At 38.7% G+C, this 13,145-nt stretch overlaps 1 protein-coding gene across 6 annotated transcripts in view; it reads right to left on the bottom strand.

Moving 5' to 3' along the window:
- The window catches only part of aifm1 (apoptosis inducing factor mitochondrion associated 1), a 46,222-nt gene that overhangs the window by 14,354 nt on the left and 18,723 nt on the right, over positions 1 to 13,145 (bottom strand). For 3 of the 6 annotated variants that reach the window (XM_078547263.1, XM_078547261.1, XM_078547265.1), the window contains exons 5-9: positions 7,649 to 7,779; positions 5,361 to 5,491; positions 1,886 to 1,976; positions 1,432 to 1,516; positions 825 to 901 (exon numbers count right to left, since the gene is read on the bottom strand). In XM_078547263.1, coding sequence (XP_078403389.1) covers positions 825 to 901; positions 1,432 to 1,516; positions 1,886 to 1,976; positions 5,361 to 5,491; positions 7,649 to 7,779 — 515 coding nt within the window. Of the gene's footprint in view, positions 1 to 824; positions 902 to 1,431; positions 1,517 to 1,885; positions 1,977 to 5,360; positions 5,492 to 7,648; positions 7,780 to 13,145 lie in introns of those variants that run through there. The other 3 variants (XM_078547264.1, XM_078547266.1, XM_078547267.1) reach the window with 2 other exon arrangements.

The following is a 13,145-nucleotide window of genomic DNA, read 5'->3' on the forward strand; positions in this document are numbered from 1 at the left end:
AAAATTAAAAGGAAAATTGTGAAAAGATAGAAATTTGTAGGAAGTCAATTTAGAACACTTACAAATTTTAATATCTAAAACAGGAATAAAATGTATGAATAAACAAGCTTTTTCGAACTGCCCATATTACCTGTTGCAGCTAAGTTTCTGCTTTTTTTTTGCATTGCATTTAGGAATTCCCTTTAAGTATTTCATGCTAGCTTACTAATTGTCCCGAATCATCCCATCGATCATAACTGTCTTGTAATACAATAAGTTACAATCCAAATTAATAAAGTAAATTTGCAATGAACAAAATGGTAATGTCCAATAGTTTTATCATCCAGCTCTTCTACATTCCAGGAGGACTGGCAGCCCCCTAGTACCTCCCCTAATTGCCCATGTGTGCACCTAGACAATGAGCATCAGTAAGTTTTATTTCAGATTCCAGCATCCGCAGTATTTTGCTTTTAGCATCAGTAAGTTATTTGACTCTTGAGGGCATCAATATCACCTTGCTCTTACATGTGCATGAGTGCTCAAGCATGCACACGCATTCAATAAGGGATCACTGAATACAATCAGTAGTGGTGCACTGGCTAATTTACCCATCCGTTGTTAAAGAGTGCTAAGGCTAACAGTAGTGTTTACACTGCTATCTCCCAATCAGCTAACTTAATACAGGCCAGGGACTGAAACTGGAATGCTCCTGTCCTATATATAAAACTCTTTTACTACACAGTATTGGAGCTTAAATGTATAAATTGCCAGGAGAGTGGAAATATAATCACAAAATAGAATCCAGGTGTGGGGCACAAGTCACAGAAGCACTACTGTACAGTTACCTTTCTGAATAGAGTTGTCCGCTTTTGTACCTCTTCTCCTGCTCTTTCAAGTGCTGGAAGGTTACGTGGAGTTCCACCTAGGGACACAAACAGAAAATTGAATAAGAGAAAAGAAAGGGGGGGCTGTATGAAGAAAAAAATCTTAAGCAAAAACTCTGCAAATCATTTGAAAAAATATGTAAAAGATAGCAGTAATAAAACAGAGGTGACATAGTGCATAGTGGATGGGTCATGGACTTTCCCCTGCAATTATCAATCAGCAAGCTCTTGATCTCATACCACATAGTCATAACGGGGTGGCAGAGGAGACCAGATAGAGAAGAAACCAAGCTTATACATTTGAAAATAAAACACTGGTTAAAGAAAACAAAGCCGTTTGTTGCATAATAGTTTCTGAAGTTATTTATTGTTCACAATAAATGAATAACTTTAGAAAACTTTCCATTATAGGTGAAAAACATTCATTCTTTCTTTCCCTTGCTTAATACTGACACTAAACAGCACAAATTGCTTAAGCTTACATATAAAATATACATTACAATAAGAATGCACTCAGAAGTGGCCATGAACTAAATTCAAAGGACTGCACATTAAAAATATAATTTACCTGTTGCTATTAAACATTTATCATATGTTATTTCTGAACCATTGTCCAATCTTATTTTATTCCCTCGGACATCCATGTGTACAACCTGCAGACGAAGGAACATAATGCAAAAAATCTTGTAATTATGCATGGCCTTCCAAAAACAAAACATCATGATGTTTCTTTTACCCTTTGTGTTTATACCCAAGCTCAATTCCACACCATATCAAATGTGCTACTACTCCAAAGTATTGTCAGACAAAACCAACTAAAACAAAAGAAATTAGAAGTTCTGGCATATTTCAATCAAGTACAAGAAAAACATGGCAGTTCCTGAGCCAAACTCTATCTAAAAGTATACTGCTGTGTCCATATCTACTATGAAAAATTATACAACATCCCTACCATTTCTAACAACAGTATAGAATCTGATGCGAACTTGCTACAATCGCGGAATTCAAAATTTTGGACTTACTTTTTTGCTAGTCAACACTGCCACTCCTCCATTCTCCACAAATGGCAAATCTTGAGGACTGACATAGAAAGATGGGGGCTGGAAAAAAATGCTGTGAACATGAAGATTACAGATTAACCGAGTTCTCTTACATCTTTGAAATAGAGCTGTAGCATTACAATTTAAAAAAGCAGGGCCTCTAATTAAACTTTGTGATAATAGGTACAAGGGCATTCATCCAAATTCCTCGCTCTTCTGCTCAACCCATTTAAAAGAGTTGACATCTCTGTTAAAATAGTGGAGAGAGAATTTCAGACAAATTTGTTCCCATTACCACACAAAGAAATGTCAAGGTCCAGGACCCTGGATCTCTAGCATTAAGTGATTTTGGAGCCACTGAAACCACCACAGAATTTAATTTCACTTTTTTTCTTGTTCTCCTTCCTCAGATTCTGGGATAGTGATTGTCATGGACTGCTTGCTGCCTTAATATATTTTTTTGATATTCCTGTTGAATTGCATCATGTTGACCGCAGTTCACAATTTTAGGCTTTATCTGCAAAAGGGTGAAATGTATGGGGATTACCTAACTCCAGTGATTCCAATTACTTAATCAGTTGGTTTCACAGATGTTTAATCCAGTTTAGGTGGTGACATGCATAAATGTGAAATACACAGGGATTAATAAACTGCAAATCAACAGATATTAAAAATAATGGCTACACCTAACAGCATTCAAACTCAGAATGTTATTGGTTACCTGCTAGGCAGATGACTGAAGAAAATATGAAATACATTGAGTTCATTGATTTTAATTCTTTAATCAGAAAGCTTTGAGAAGCTCAAGCCTTGCCTGTGTTCTCAGTCTTTCAAATGCCAGTATTTACAAATTATATTTCCTTGTATAATGAACAGTCTCAGCAGTGAGTTTCCTCATTTAAAATTATAACAATGTTATCTCCTAGCTTGTTAACTGTATGATTGCATCATCCTTTTTCTTCAACTCAAGTGCTGGGTGCACTGGCGCTTTATATGTAAATGAGGATATAATGATATCATTTGAATTCTCATTTCAAATGGGAACACTCAAGATTTAACAGTTTTTGTTTTAACGTTTAGGTTCAGTTCACCACAATAGGTGATCCATGGTTAAAATATTGGTGCTTAGAGTCTCTATTTTAGATAACTTGTACTGATCTTAAATATGAAACCAAGAAGATACTAATTGGCAGCTTTATTGCTGGAACTTAGAGGAAACCTTTGCTGAGCGCAGTAAATAACCTTTAAACAGATCTAAATGCTCAACTTATCTAAAAAAGTGCATCATTGTTTTTGTATATGCAGTTTTAAAAATGATTATACATATAGGGATATTTTAATCAATTGAGATATATTAAAGTTCCATAATCTGCATCCTACTGTTGCATAATCTAGTCAACCTTGCTGCAGAAACTGGTTTTGAAGGGGCACTTGGTGGTCAGGACTGGGAACCCTGGCTGATTGTTTCTCCTCCCTGATTAAGTGGTAAGCATGTACCTCAATAGAAAAATAAGGTGCATTTTGTGAAAAGCATGCTGCTTTTAGAACATAAGAACTAGGAACAGGAGTAGGCAATTCAGCCCCTCGAAGCCTGCCCCGCCATTCAATACAATCATGGCTGATCTCATTTCGGCCTCAACTCCAATTCCCCACCCTCTCCCCATAACCTTTCAACCCGTAACTAATTAAAAATCTAAAAACAAAAAGCTAAAAGCTACTGCGGATGCTGGAAATCCAAAACAAAATAAAAACAGAATTACCTGGAAAAACTCAGCAAGTCTGGCAGCATCGGTGGAGAAGAAATCAGTCAACGTTTCGAGCCCTCATGGCCCTTCAGCAGAACTGAAGCATAGTTTCAACAAGGGAGAAATATAAATTGGTTTAAGGTGGGTGGGGAGGAAGAGACACATTGAGGGTGTGGTGTGAGCAGATAATCAAAAGATGTCAGAGACAAAAGGGTCAAAGAGGTGTTGAAGGTGGTGGTCTTTGTCTGAGAAAAGTGCTAATTAAGAATGCAAGACAGGATATTCAAAGTACAGCTCTAGTGGGGGTGGGGTGGAAAGACTAAAGGTTTTAGTTTTAGATTTAAAAATAATGGAAATAGGTGGGGAAAGAAGAATCTATATAAATTATTGAAAAAAAAGGCGGGTGGGGGGGGGAAAGAAACGGGGTGGGGATGGGGGGAGGGGGAGTTTAAGATCTAAAGTTGTTGAATTCAATATTCAGCCCAGAAGGCTGTAAAGTGCCTAGTCGGAAGATGAGGTGCTGTTCCTCCAGTTTGCGTTGGGCTTCACTGGAACAATGCAGCAAGCCAAGGACAGACATGTGGGCAAGAGAACAGGGTGGAGTACTCCACCCTGTTCTCTTGCCCACATGTCTGTCCTTGGCTTGCTGCATTGTTCCAGTGAAGCCCAACGCAAACTGGAGGAACAGCACCTCAACTTCCGACTAGGCACTTTACAGCCTTCTGGGCTGAATATTGAATTCAACAACTTTAGATCTTAAACTCCCCCTCCCCCCATCCCCACCCCGTTTCTTTCCCCCCCCCACCCGCCTTTTTTTTCAATAATTTATATAGATTCTTCTTTCCCCACCTATTTCCATTATTTTTAAATCTAAAACTAAAACCTTTAGTCTTTCCACCCCACCCCCACTAGAGCTGTACTTTGAATATCCTGTCTTGCATTCTTAATTAGCACTTTTCTCAGACAAAGACCACCACCTTCAACACCTCTTTGACCCTTTTGTCTCTGACATCTTTTGATTATCTGCTCACACCACACCCTCAATGTGTCTCTTCCCCCCCACCCACCTTAAACCAATTTATATTTCTCCCTTGTTGAAACTATGCTTCAGTTCTGCTGAAGGGCCATGAGGGCTCGAAACGTTGACTGATTTCTTCTCCACCGATGCTGCCAGACTTGCTGAGTTTTTCCAGGTAATTCTGTTCTAATTAAAAATCTGTCTATCTTCTCCTTAAATTTATTCAGCGTCCCGGCATCCACTGCACTTTGAGGTAGTGAATTCCACAGATTCACGACCTTTTGAGAAAAGTTATTCCTCCTCATCTCTGATTTAAATCTACCACGCCTTAGCCTAAAACTATGGCCTCTCATTCTAGAATGCCCCACAAGGGGAAACATCTGTTCCACGTCTACTTTGTCTATCTCCTTTAGCATCTTATATACCTCAATTAGATCTCCTCTCATCCTTTTAAACTCTAGCGAGTATAGGCCTCACATTTACTTTCTCCACTGAATAACCATCACCTAAGCAAGAAGGAAAAGCAGGTTATTTGCTCCCTGTTCTCTACCAATGGCTTTTTTGGAAGAAGAAAAATGGAGAAGCAAAAATTCTACATCTTATGTCAATATTGTGTTATGATGTTGCAAAGTAAAAGTTTAAACGGAAAAGGTGCAACTGCTAAGTTTAAGTTTCAATGATGTCGAACGCTTACCTCCTCTCTTTTCCATTCCATTGCTTAAACTTCAACGTTTCTGGTACACTGGTGTCATCAGAAAACCAGAGCTCTTTCGAAAGTGGCGGCCGCATATATGGCAAATCTGGTTCCTCTGAAACTATCAGGACCTGAAAACATATAAAACATATCAAACTCTTGAGAATCTAAACTATGATCTAACTCCAATAAATATGCTGTTATGCGCCTCTATCTGGCTCAAGCACCAGGGTGCTTATAACAAATCACAGACAGGAAGAAGCTATTTAGTTTTGGGCAAATCACTGTTTTGCAGAAACTCAATCTTTTATTTCATCAACTGAAGTTAATTTTGGATTCTACTACCCTCTACCCTTTTCTAAGGTAGCTGACTCTCTAAGTCAGTCAGATGACATGCTACTTTATAATATAATGTAATGCCCTCATTTCATCCTCAGTTTTGCCTTCAGCTACACTTTCCGTCTTACATTTTCTCTCACGAGGCTCAGCAACAAAGAATCAAACTAAATAATGGGTCTTCTAAATAGAAAAACCCTATTAGAGCACCGCCTACAGGCTTCATAGACAAGAGTAACAAGATATGGAGACAATTAACAATAAAAACTCCAAACAAATGCTGAAAGGGCAATTTTAACTTACAGATGAGGAACTGCCTTATGCAAAATTTCATTAATGTATATACATTTTACCATTATAGGCCACATCTCAAACTCAGACCCAAAATAAACTTAATAAGACACAAACACACAGTCTGTAAATGTTAGAGGTTTTATATAAGTTAATTAGGTAAATTACTAAGCACTAAATCAGATACTAGCCATCAAGTTCCATTATGTTAACAAGCTGTTACTCATTTTTAGCAAACATATTTGTGTTGTACAGAACTTCCTCACATAAAAAACATTAGTAAATGATTTTGCCACTGAGAGATACACATTAAAGAATTCTTCATCCCATTCTAATTGGACATGCTGGCTTAAGTCAGGATTCAAAGAATGAGGAATGAGTTTTTGCTTTAAACATTAAAATTCTGCAAATTTTCAAAATATAATGTCAAATCCAACAGACTGATAATCATGCTTCTACTTTTGAATGTACATTGAAAACAGAGGGCATATCTTCAAAACATCACCATTTAGCAGTTGAAGTGAATTCCCTTGCCCCAAACCTACACAGCTGAGTGATGATGCTGGCTGGAAGAATTCTATGCAAAATGAACATGGACACTGTGCTACTTCTTTTTTGGAGCACTCAAAGCTGACACTTGAGGGTTGATTTTCTGATTCATGCTACTAGCAGGGAGCATCATCCACTTGCTACCCATAATGAGAAGTCCCAAATGTACTGTACATTATTTTGGAGAATCCCAAAGAAACAGCAAACTCAGAAATTACCCTTTTGGTTAAGTGGAAGAACACTCCATTTTACTGCACTAAAGGTTCCCTTGAACACTGACAAAAAAAAAAAATCCCTTAAAAAAAAATCAATGAATACACAATATGTCTTCAACCTTAAAACTGAGTTTACATATTTACTTTTGCTTGTAAACAAAAAGAACTCCAGATGACCCAAAATTACTACATTATAAGCAACATCTTGGAATCTAAAAGTCAAAATTATGTCATATGTAACTCATTCTCTTCAACCAGTAGCTAGTTATTCACCTTCTGTAACAAATGTATATAATGCATAAATCAAAAGTCTTTAACTATTTCAGTATTACATCTGATATATCTTCTGAAATAATTACACTTTATCAACAACATTGTTCATTTTTTGTGAAAATACAAGATTGTAAACTGAACTAAATTTGCTATTATAAATTGAGAACAGAATATCTCTCATTAGGACTACTGTATATGAATTTACTTCTTCCCTTCTACTTCTCATGGCATTGTGTTCTTATAGGAATAAAGTTCCACTGGTCCAGGCAAGCTTCAATATTTAGCTCATGTGTCTATTCGTCAGATTCACACAGAGAATGGACAATATTAGCCTGGTACTTGACTGTATGGGCAATGATTCAGCCTTTTATATGCATTCACTTACAGAAGGGGTCACTAAATAGCAATCACGAATAGGTAGGCTGGTTGATTTTCCTTTCTCTAAACCAGGGGTGCCGAGATTAGTTGTAGCTCTTCCATTTCTGCCCTGTCAGAGAACTCAGCGCAGATTCAATGTGGGACTCTGCTGGTGTCTGCCTAAATCAGCTAAACAAAGGTGAAAGAGCAACCAAAATATGCACTTAATTAGAATGTTATCTTAGAAGAAGTAAAGTTGTTACCCACCCTTGCTCCAGGATCTCGTGCACGGATGGATCTTGCTGCTGCAAATGATGCAGTTCCTCCACCAATCAGAAGGTAAGGAGCATGTGATGGGATGTCAGGCCTTGCACTGACTGGCATAACTGCTGATGCTGCCAGAAGAGGAAAGAAAAAACTTATACCAAATTCTGTACATTATCCAGATTAGCAGAATTTAACAGAACCGGAAGCCCTCAAGGAAGTCAGCAAAGAAACCATCAAGAAAGAAAATAATTAGAAGCAGAATAAATTTCCATCTCTAAGAATGTCTTTCAGGTGACAACACAAGTCCAGAAGTACAAAGCAGCTACTCATTACTAGAAATGCTGTTTCTAATGGACGCGGTAACAGAGGCAGCATAAAGCCTTAAGTTTATAATGTTACATTAGCTGACAATTAGCAGAAAAGGGAAAAGTTGCATCATGTTGGAACCACAAAGACCGTAGATACTTTACACTTTGCTCATAAAAACACATATTTCATCAATTGTTTATAATTACTATCTTAAAAGTGCCTCTTGGAAATGTGGTCTTCATGTTATGAGCCTAACCAATTAAAAAGGTAATATCTTTAATACAGAAAATTAATCACTTACTGCGTTGGACACTTTGCATTTATAGGAGCATAGGACTCAGGAGTAGGAGTAGGCCATTCAGCCCTTTGAGCTTGCTCTGCCATTCAATTAGATCATGGCGGATCTGGCTGTGGTCTCAGCTCCACTTTCCTGTTTGTCCCCCATAACCTTGACTCCTTTGTCTAACAAAAATCTGTCTAACTCTGCCTTAAATAAATTCAATGGCTCAGCCTCCACTGCTTTCTGGGGAAGAGAATTCCACATGCAAACGACCCTCTTGAGAGAAAAGGTTTCTCATCTCCGTCTTAAAAATTAAACCTCTTATTCTTAAACTGTGTCCCCTAGTTCAAGTCATCATCACAAGTGGAAACATCCTCCTGGTATCTATCCTATTAAGTCCCCTCAGGATGTTTCAATAGGATTATTTTGTTAATTTAATTTTTTTTTAAATCTATTTTTATTTTTTATTTTTCATTTCAGCAGAAAAGTATCAAAGGTAAGCATGTACGTTTCAGAAGCTGATTCACAGCTGATAATATCAGTTGCAAAAGGATGTTAATTAAACCAGACTTCTCATTGAAAAAATTATCGAATTCTTTCTCTTGCCATCACTTGTTTTCCCCCAGGTTACAGGCCAGCTATCCTTTACACAAAGCCAATCATTAACAATTGAACTTTGACATTGGCCTTTCCTTTTCATCATCCCCAATATCTTTGACCTGCGTTCTTTTCCTGTAACAATCAAACATTTAGTGGCAATGTGATGAAGAGATATTAACGTCTATATTATTGGAAATTTTTTTTTAAATAGAGTTCTAGTGGGGTCTGTGTCTATGTGTGTGTCTATGTGTGTCTTAACTGGATTAAAGCTAGCTAGTCTGGGCACTTTGATGTATAGTAGTTTCGAGATGTTAATTAGGTAAACGTAAGGAGAGTAGAAGGTAAAGTGTAACTTTGCATTTGTTAAAAGAAACAATTCAAGACTGTAGGTGAAATCTAACACCTAGCTAGAAGACACCAAGTAATGTGTTTATTTTTTTCAGCTTGCTAATAAAATTGGTGGGATGAAAGGATGTTATTGTTAGATGAGGTAGTTAAAAGTCTAGTGATAGAATGGAAAACGTACATTCAAAGAGAAAGATATGTATAGTGGAGAAAGGGGATTATAAGGTGGAGGTATTTTAAGATCCAACAAGTGTGAGAAGCCTCCAACCTGTATGCCTCAAGTCTGTCTGCAAGGATCCAGAGCTGAAAGAAACTTATTTTGAATGTGACTGTCTAGGGTGTGCTATGCCACCTGTTTGCTGTTAAATCTATGAGTTTTACTGTTTCCTTACTGGGGATGTAACTGAGAGTCAGGTTAATTAGGGGATTTTTGTAGCTTTTAAAGTAGTAACTTTGTAGACACATGTATGTGCTTAAAATCTTCCTTGTATTAATAAATGTTTAATTTAGCTTTATAAAAAACCTCTTGAGGCTTGGTGGTCCTGAATTTAAAGCCTGCATCTCGAAACATGCAAATTGCAAAAATAGGTTATGGCAGTTGTTTCAAGTTTCCCTCTGGGATTTGAACAACTCAACCTTTACCATTGGCTGTGTTATAATAGCCAAACTATACTGCTTTTTGGCTAATGGAATCGTTCAGATCTTTTACAATTTTTACAAATATTTCTACAACAGCCTGTAGTTTACTTTTAATGAATGACATAAACATGAAAAAAAGAAAACTGAAATGTGCAATGTGACACTTGAATTGGTATAATCAAGAAAAGTATAAAAGAATGAAGTTCACTGATCTGGAACTACGATGCACAATTAATTGATTTTCTGCTGTGCCTACAGTCATCTAAATGGTAAACTCATTTACATTTTCCTCCTACTCTGAGAACAAGCCAACAGATCAATAACTGCACTAGTAGACCACATTTCTTGTGTTTTCGATAAGCTAGGCAACACTATATTTGTCATAAAATGCTACCTTACACTGTGTAAAGTACCACTCTGTTTAGAGCAATGTCAACCACAAACTGATGAAGATGCATGTGTATAATTTGCCCAATCCTAATAGTACAAAATTTATGATCCTAGGTAATTGATATCAGTGTGTTTGAATCAATTTGGTTCAATGGTTCACAAGACCACCAAATAACATCTAAAAAGCTTCACCTGCTTGATGGGAAAACAACACAAATCAGGACCCACCTTGGATCTTATCCTTACCACTTTCATCTATCTCTGAGGATTGCAGTTTCAGAATTCTCTACTGTTACTTCCACTGAGGCCTGTTCAGGCACTTCAGTGGTAACCTCTTTTGGGGCTTCAGCTGAAGAGGCAGATTCTGCAATCACAAACTGTTGGACAAAATTTGCCTGACATGCAAGATTTAGAGCAATTCAGTGCTACCCTACAATATGAAATATAGCCTAAAATGCAAAACAAAGGAGAAAAAGGCGATAGCAACAATCAATCAGATCCATGTGGGCAACAAATTCATTGCCTGGAGGAAAGCATTCTCACTTTTTACTGCAAATAAAATACACGAAGCAAAGGTCACATCTAGACCCAAAAATACCTCCACAAAGTCATCACTTCTCACGACCTGAATCAAAGCCATTGAATACAAGGATCCAAAAAGATCAAGGCAGAAAACAAATTCAGGTGTATTTCAACATGCATGATGATTTAACGCCAATCAAAAGCAACTTGCAGAAACTGGTCTGATTTGTCCATTAATCAGAAACCAAAAATCTGAAAATCAGCATGGGAGAACAAGAAGAAACACAGAAAACTGTGCACCTTCCAATTTTTATGGTCTTTACCATAAAAATATCCAGGCATCAGCTTTTCTGATAATATTTTTACCTGTTGTTTCCTCCCTCATGGTTTAGTTCAGTTACAGCTAGGACTCTTAATATTTCAACTTCTAGTTCTTAAGAATCTAGACCCAAAATATCAAGCTTCTTTTTTTTTAAAAAAGTGGCAGGTTTGCTGTGACCCAAGGCTGCCTTTTCCCACCTTTGTAATGTCATCCGACTGCCACTGCCTCAGCACATCTGCTGCTGAAAGTTGTCTTTGTTATCCCAAGTCTTGACTATTTCAATGTGCTCCTGGCCAGTTTTGCACGTTCAACCCCCGTAAGCTTGACATCATGAAAACACTGCTGCTCATGTCCAAACTCATACCAAGTCCCGTTCACCCATCACTTGCTCACTGGCCTACAATGGTTACCTGCTAGGCAATGCAAGCAACTGATTTTAAAATTCTTATCCTTATTTTCAAATGCCTCTATGGCCTTGATGCTCTATGTTTAGCCTCTTCCAGCCATCAAAGAACTCTGCATTCCTCCAACTATGGCCTCTTGTCCATCCCTCAATTCCTTCACCCACCATTGGCAGAAATTCTTTCAGCTTCCCAAGTCCCTGGCTCTAGGATTTCTTCCCTAGATCTCTCCGTCTTCCTACACCTCTTTCCTCCTCTAAGACCTCCTTAGAATCTACCACTTTGACAAAGCCATTTGGTCACCTGCCCTAATATCTGCTTACATGGCTCAGTGTCAAATTTAGTTTGATAATGCTCCTTTGAAGCGCTTTAGGATGTTTTATTAATCATACAAATTGTTGCTTTATTTGGAGAATTTTATGCTCTTATTTCCAGTTTACAGCATCTGCAGGCTTTCCTTTTTAATTGGCAGATGATTGCTTAAAATTAATTTAAAAAGGTTTGCACTTGTTGAGAAGAATTTTAACTTTTTGAGCCGCCGGGAATAAGGGTGCTTGGTAGCAGCAGGAAACCCACAAGTCGAGATTTCCCCACACACTCTGGGGTTATAACCACTTTGTGTGTGCGATGTCACTGACAGGTTCTCTGATTGGAGGCCAGGTGGACTGACTTGCTTGGCTTCCAGTCAGGTGGGGGACATTTGCGAAGAGGCTGCAGGAGCAGGTAGGTCTGAGACCTGACCCGGGGAAATGAGTCTGAGGATAATGGCCAAGGGATGGGGGGGGAGGCAGGGGGTGGTGTTGGGGATCAGAAAGGGCTGGCGAGACACTGGACCCAAAGGCACTTAAATTCTGGATCCAGCAGTTCTCATCTCTCTGTAGCTGGCGGGTTTCCCGAGACCCAAGAAATGTCCGAGGCACCATCATCCCAATCCGTGGGTATACCCTGTCCCACCAGCAGGACAGACCAACCAGAGGTGGCAGTTGGGGAGTTGCCCTGGGAGTCCTTAACATTGGCTCCACACCCCATGAAGACTCATGGCTTCAGGTCAAACATAAGCAAGGAAACATCCTGCTGATTACTATCTACTGCACCCCCCCTTTCATGGTTTATGAATCACTACTTCTCTATGTTGAACACCAACTGGAAGATGCACTGAGGGTGGCAAGGGCACAGAATGTACTCTGGGTGGGGGACTACAATGTCCATTACTGAGATGGCTCAGTAGCACCATTACTGACTGAGCTGGCTGAGTCCTGAAGGACATAGTTTCTAGACTGGGTCTGCAGCAGGTGGTGAGGGAACCTTGAGGGAAAAACCTATTTGACGTCATCCTCACTAATCTACCGGTCACAGATGCACTTGTCTATGGCAGTATTGGTAGGAGTGACCACCGCACAGTTCTTGTGGAGGCAAAGTCCCACCTTCACACTGAGAGTGCCTTCCATCTTGTTATGTGGCACTACCACCGTGCTAAATGGCATAGATTTCAAACAGATCTAGAAACTCAAAACTGGGTATCAATGAGGCACTGTGGGCCATCAGCAGTAGCAATGTATTCAACCACAATCTGTAACCTCATGGTGCAGCATAAACCCCACTCTACCATTGCAATCAAAGCTGAGGATCAACCCTGGTTCAAGAAGAGCACAGGAGGGCATGCAGGAGCAGCACCAGGCATACCTAAAA

This window comes from Cetorhinus maximus, chromosome 8 (assembly GCF_964194155.1).
Source record: "Cetorhinus maximus chromosome 8, sCetMax3.hap1.1, whole genome shotgun sequence".
Lineage (NCBI taxonomy): Eukaryota > Metazoa > Chordata > Chondrichthyes > Lamniformes > Cetorhinidae > Cetorhinus > Cetorhinus maximus.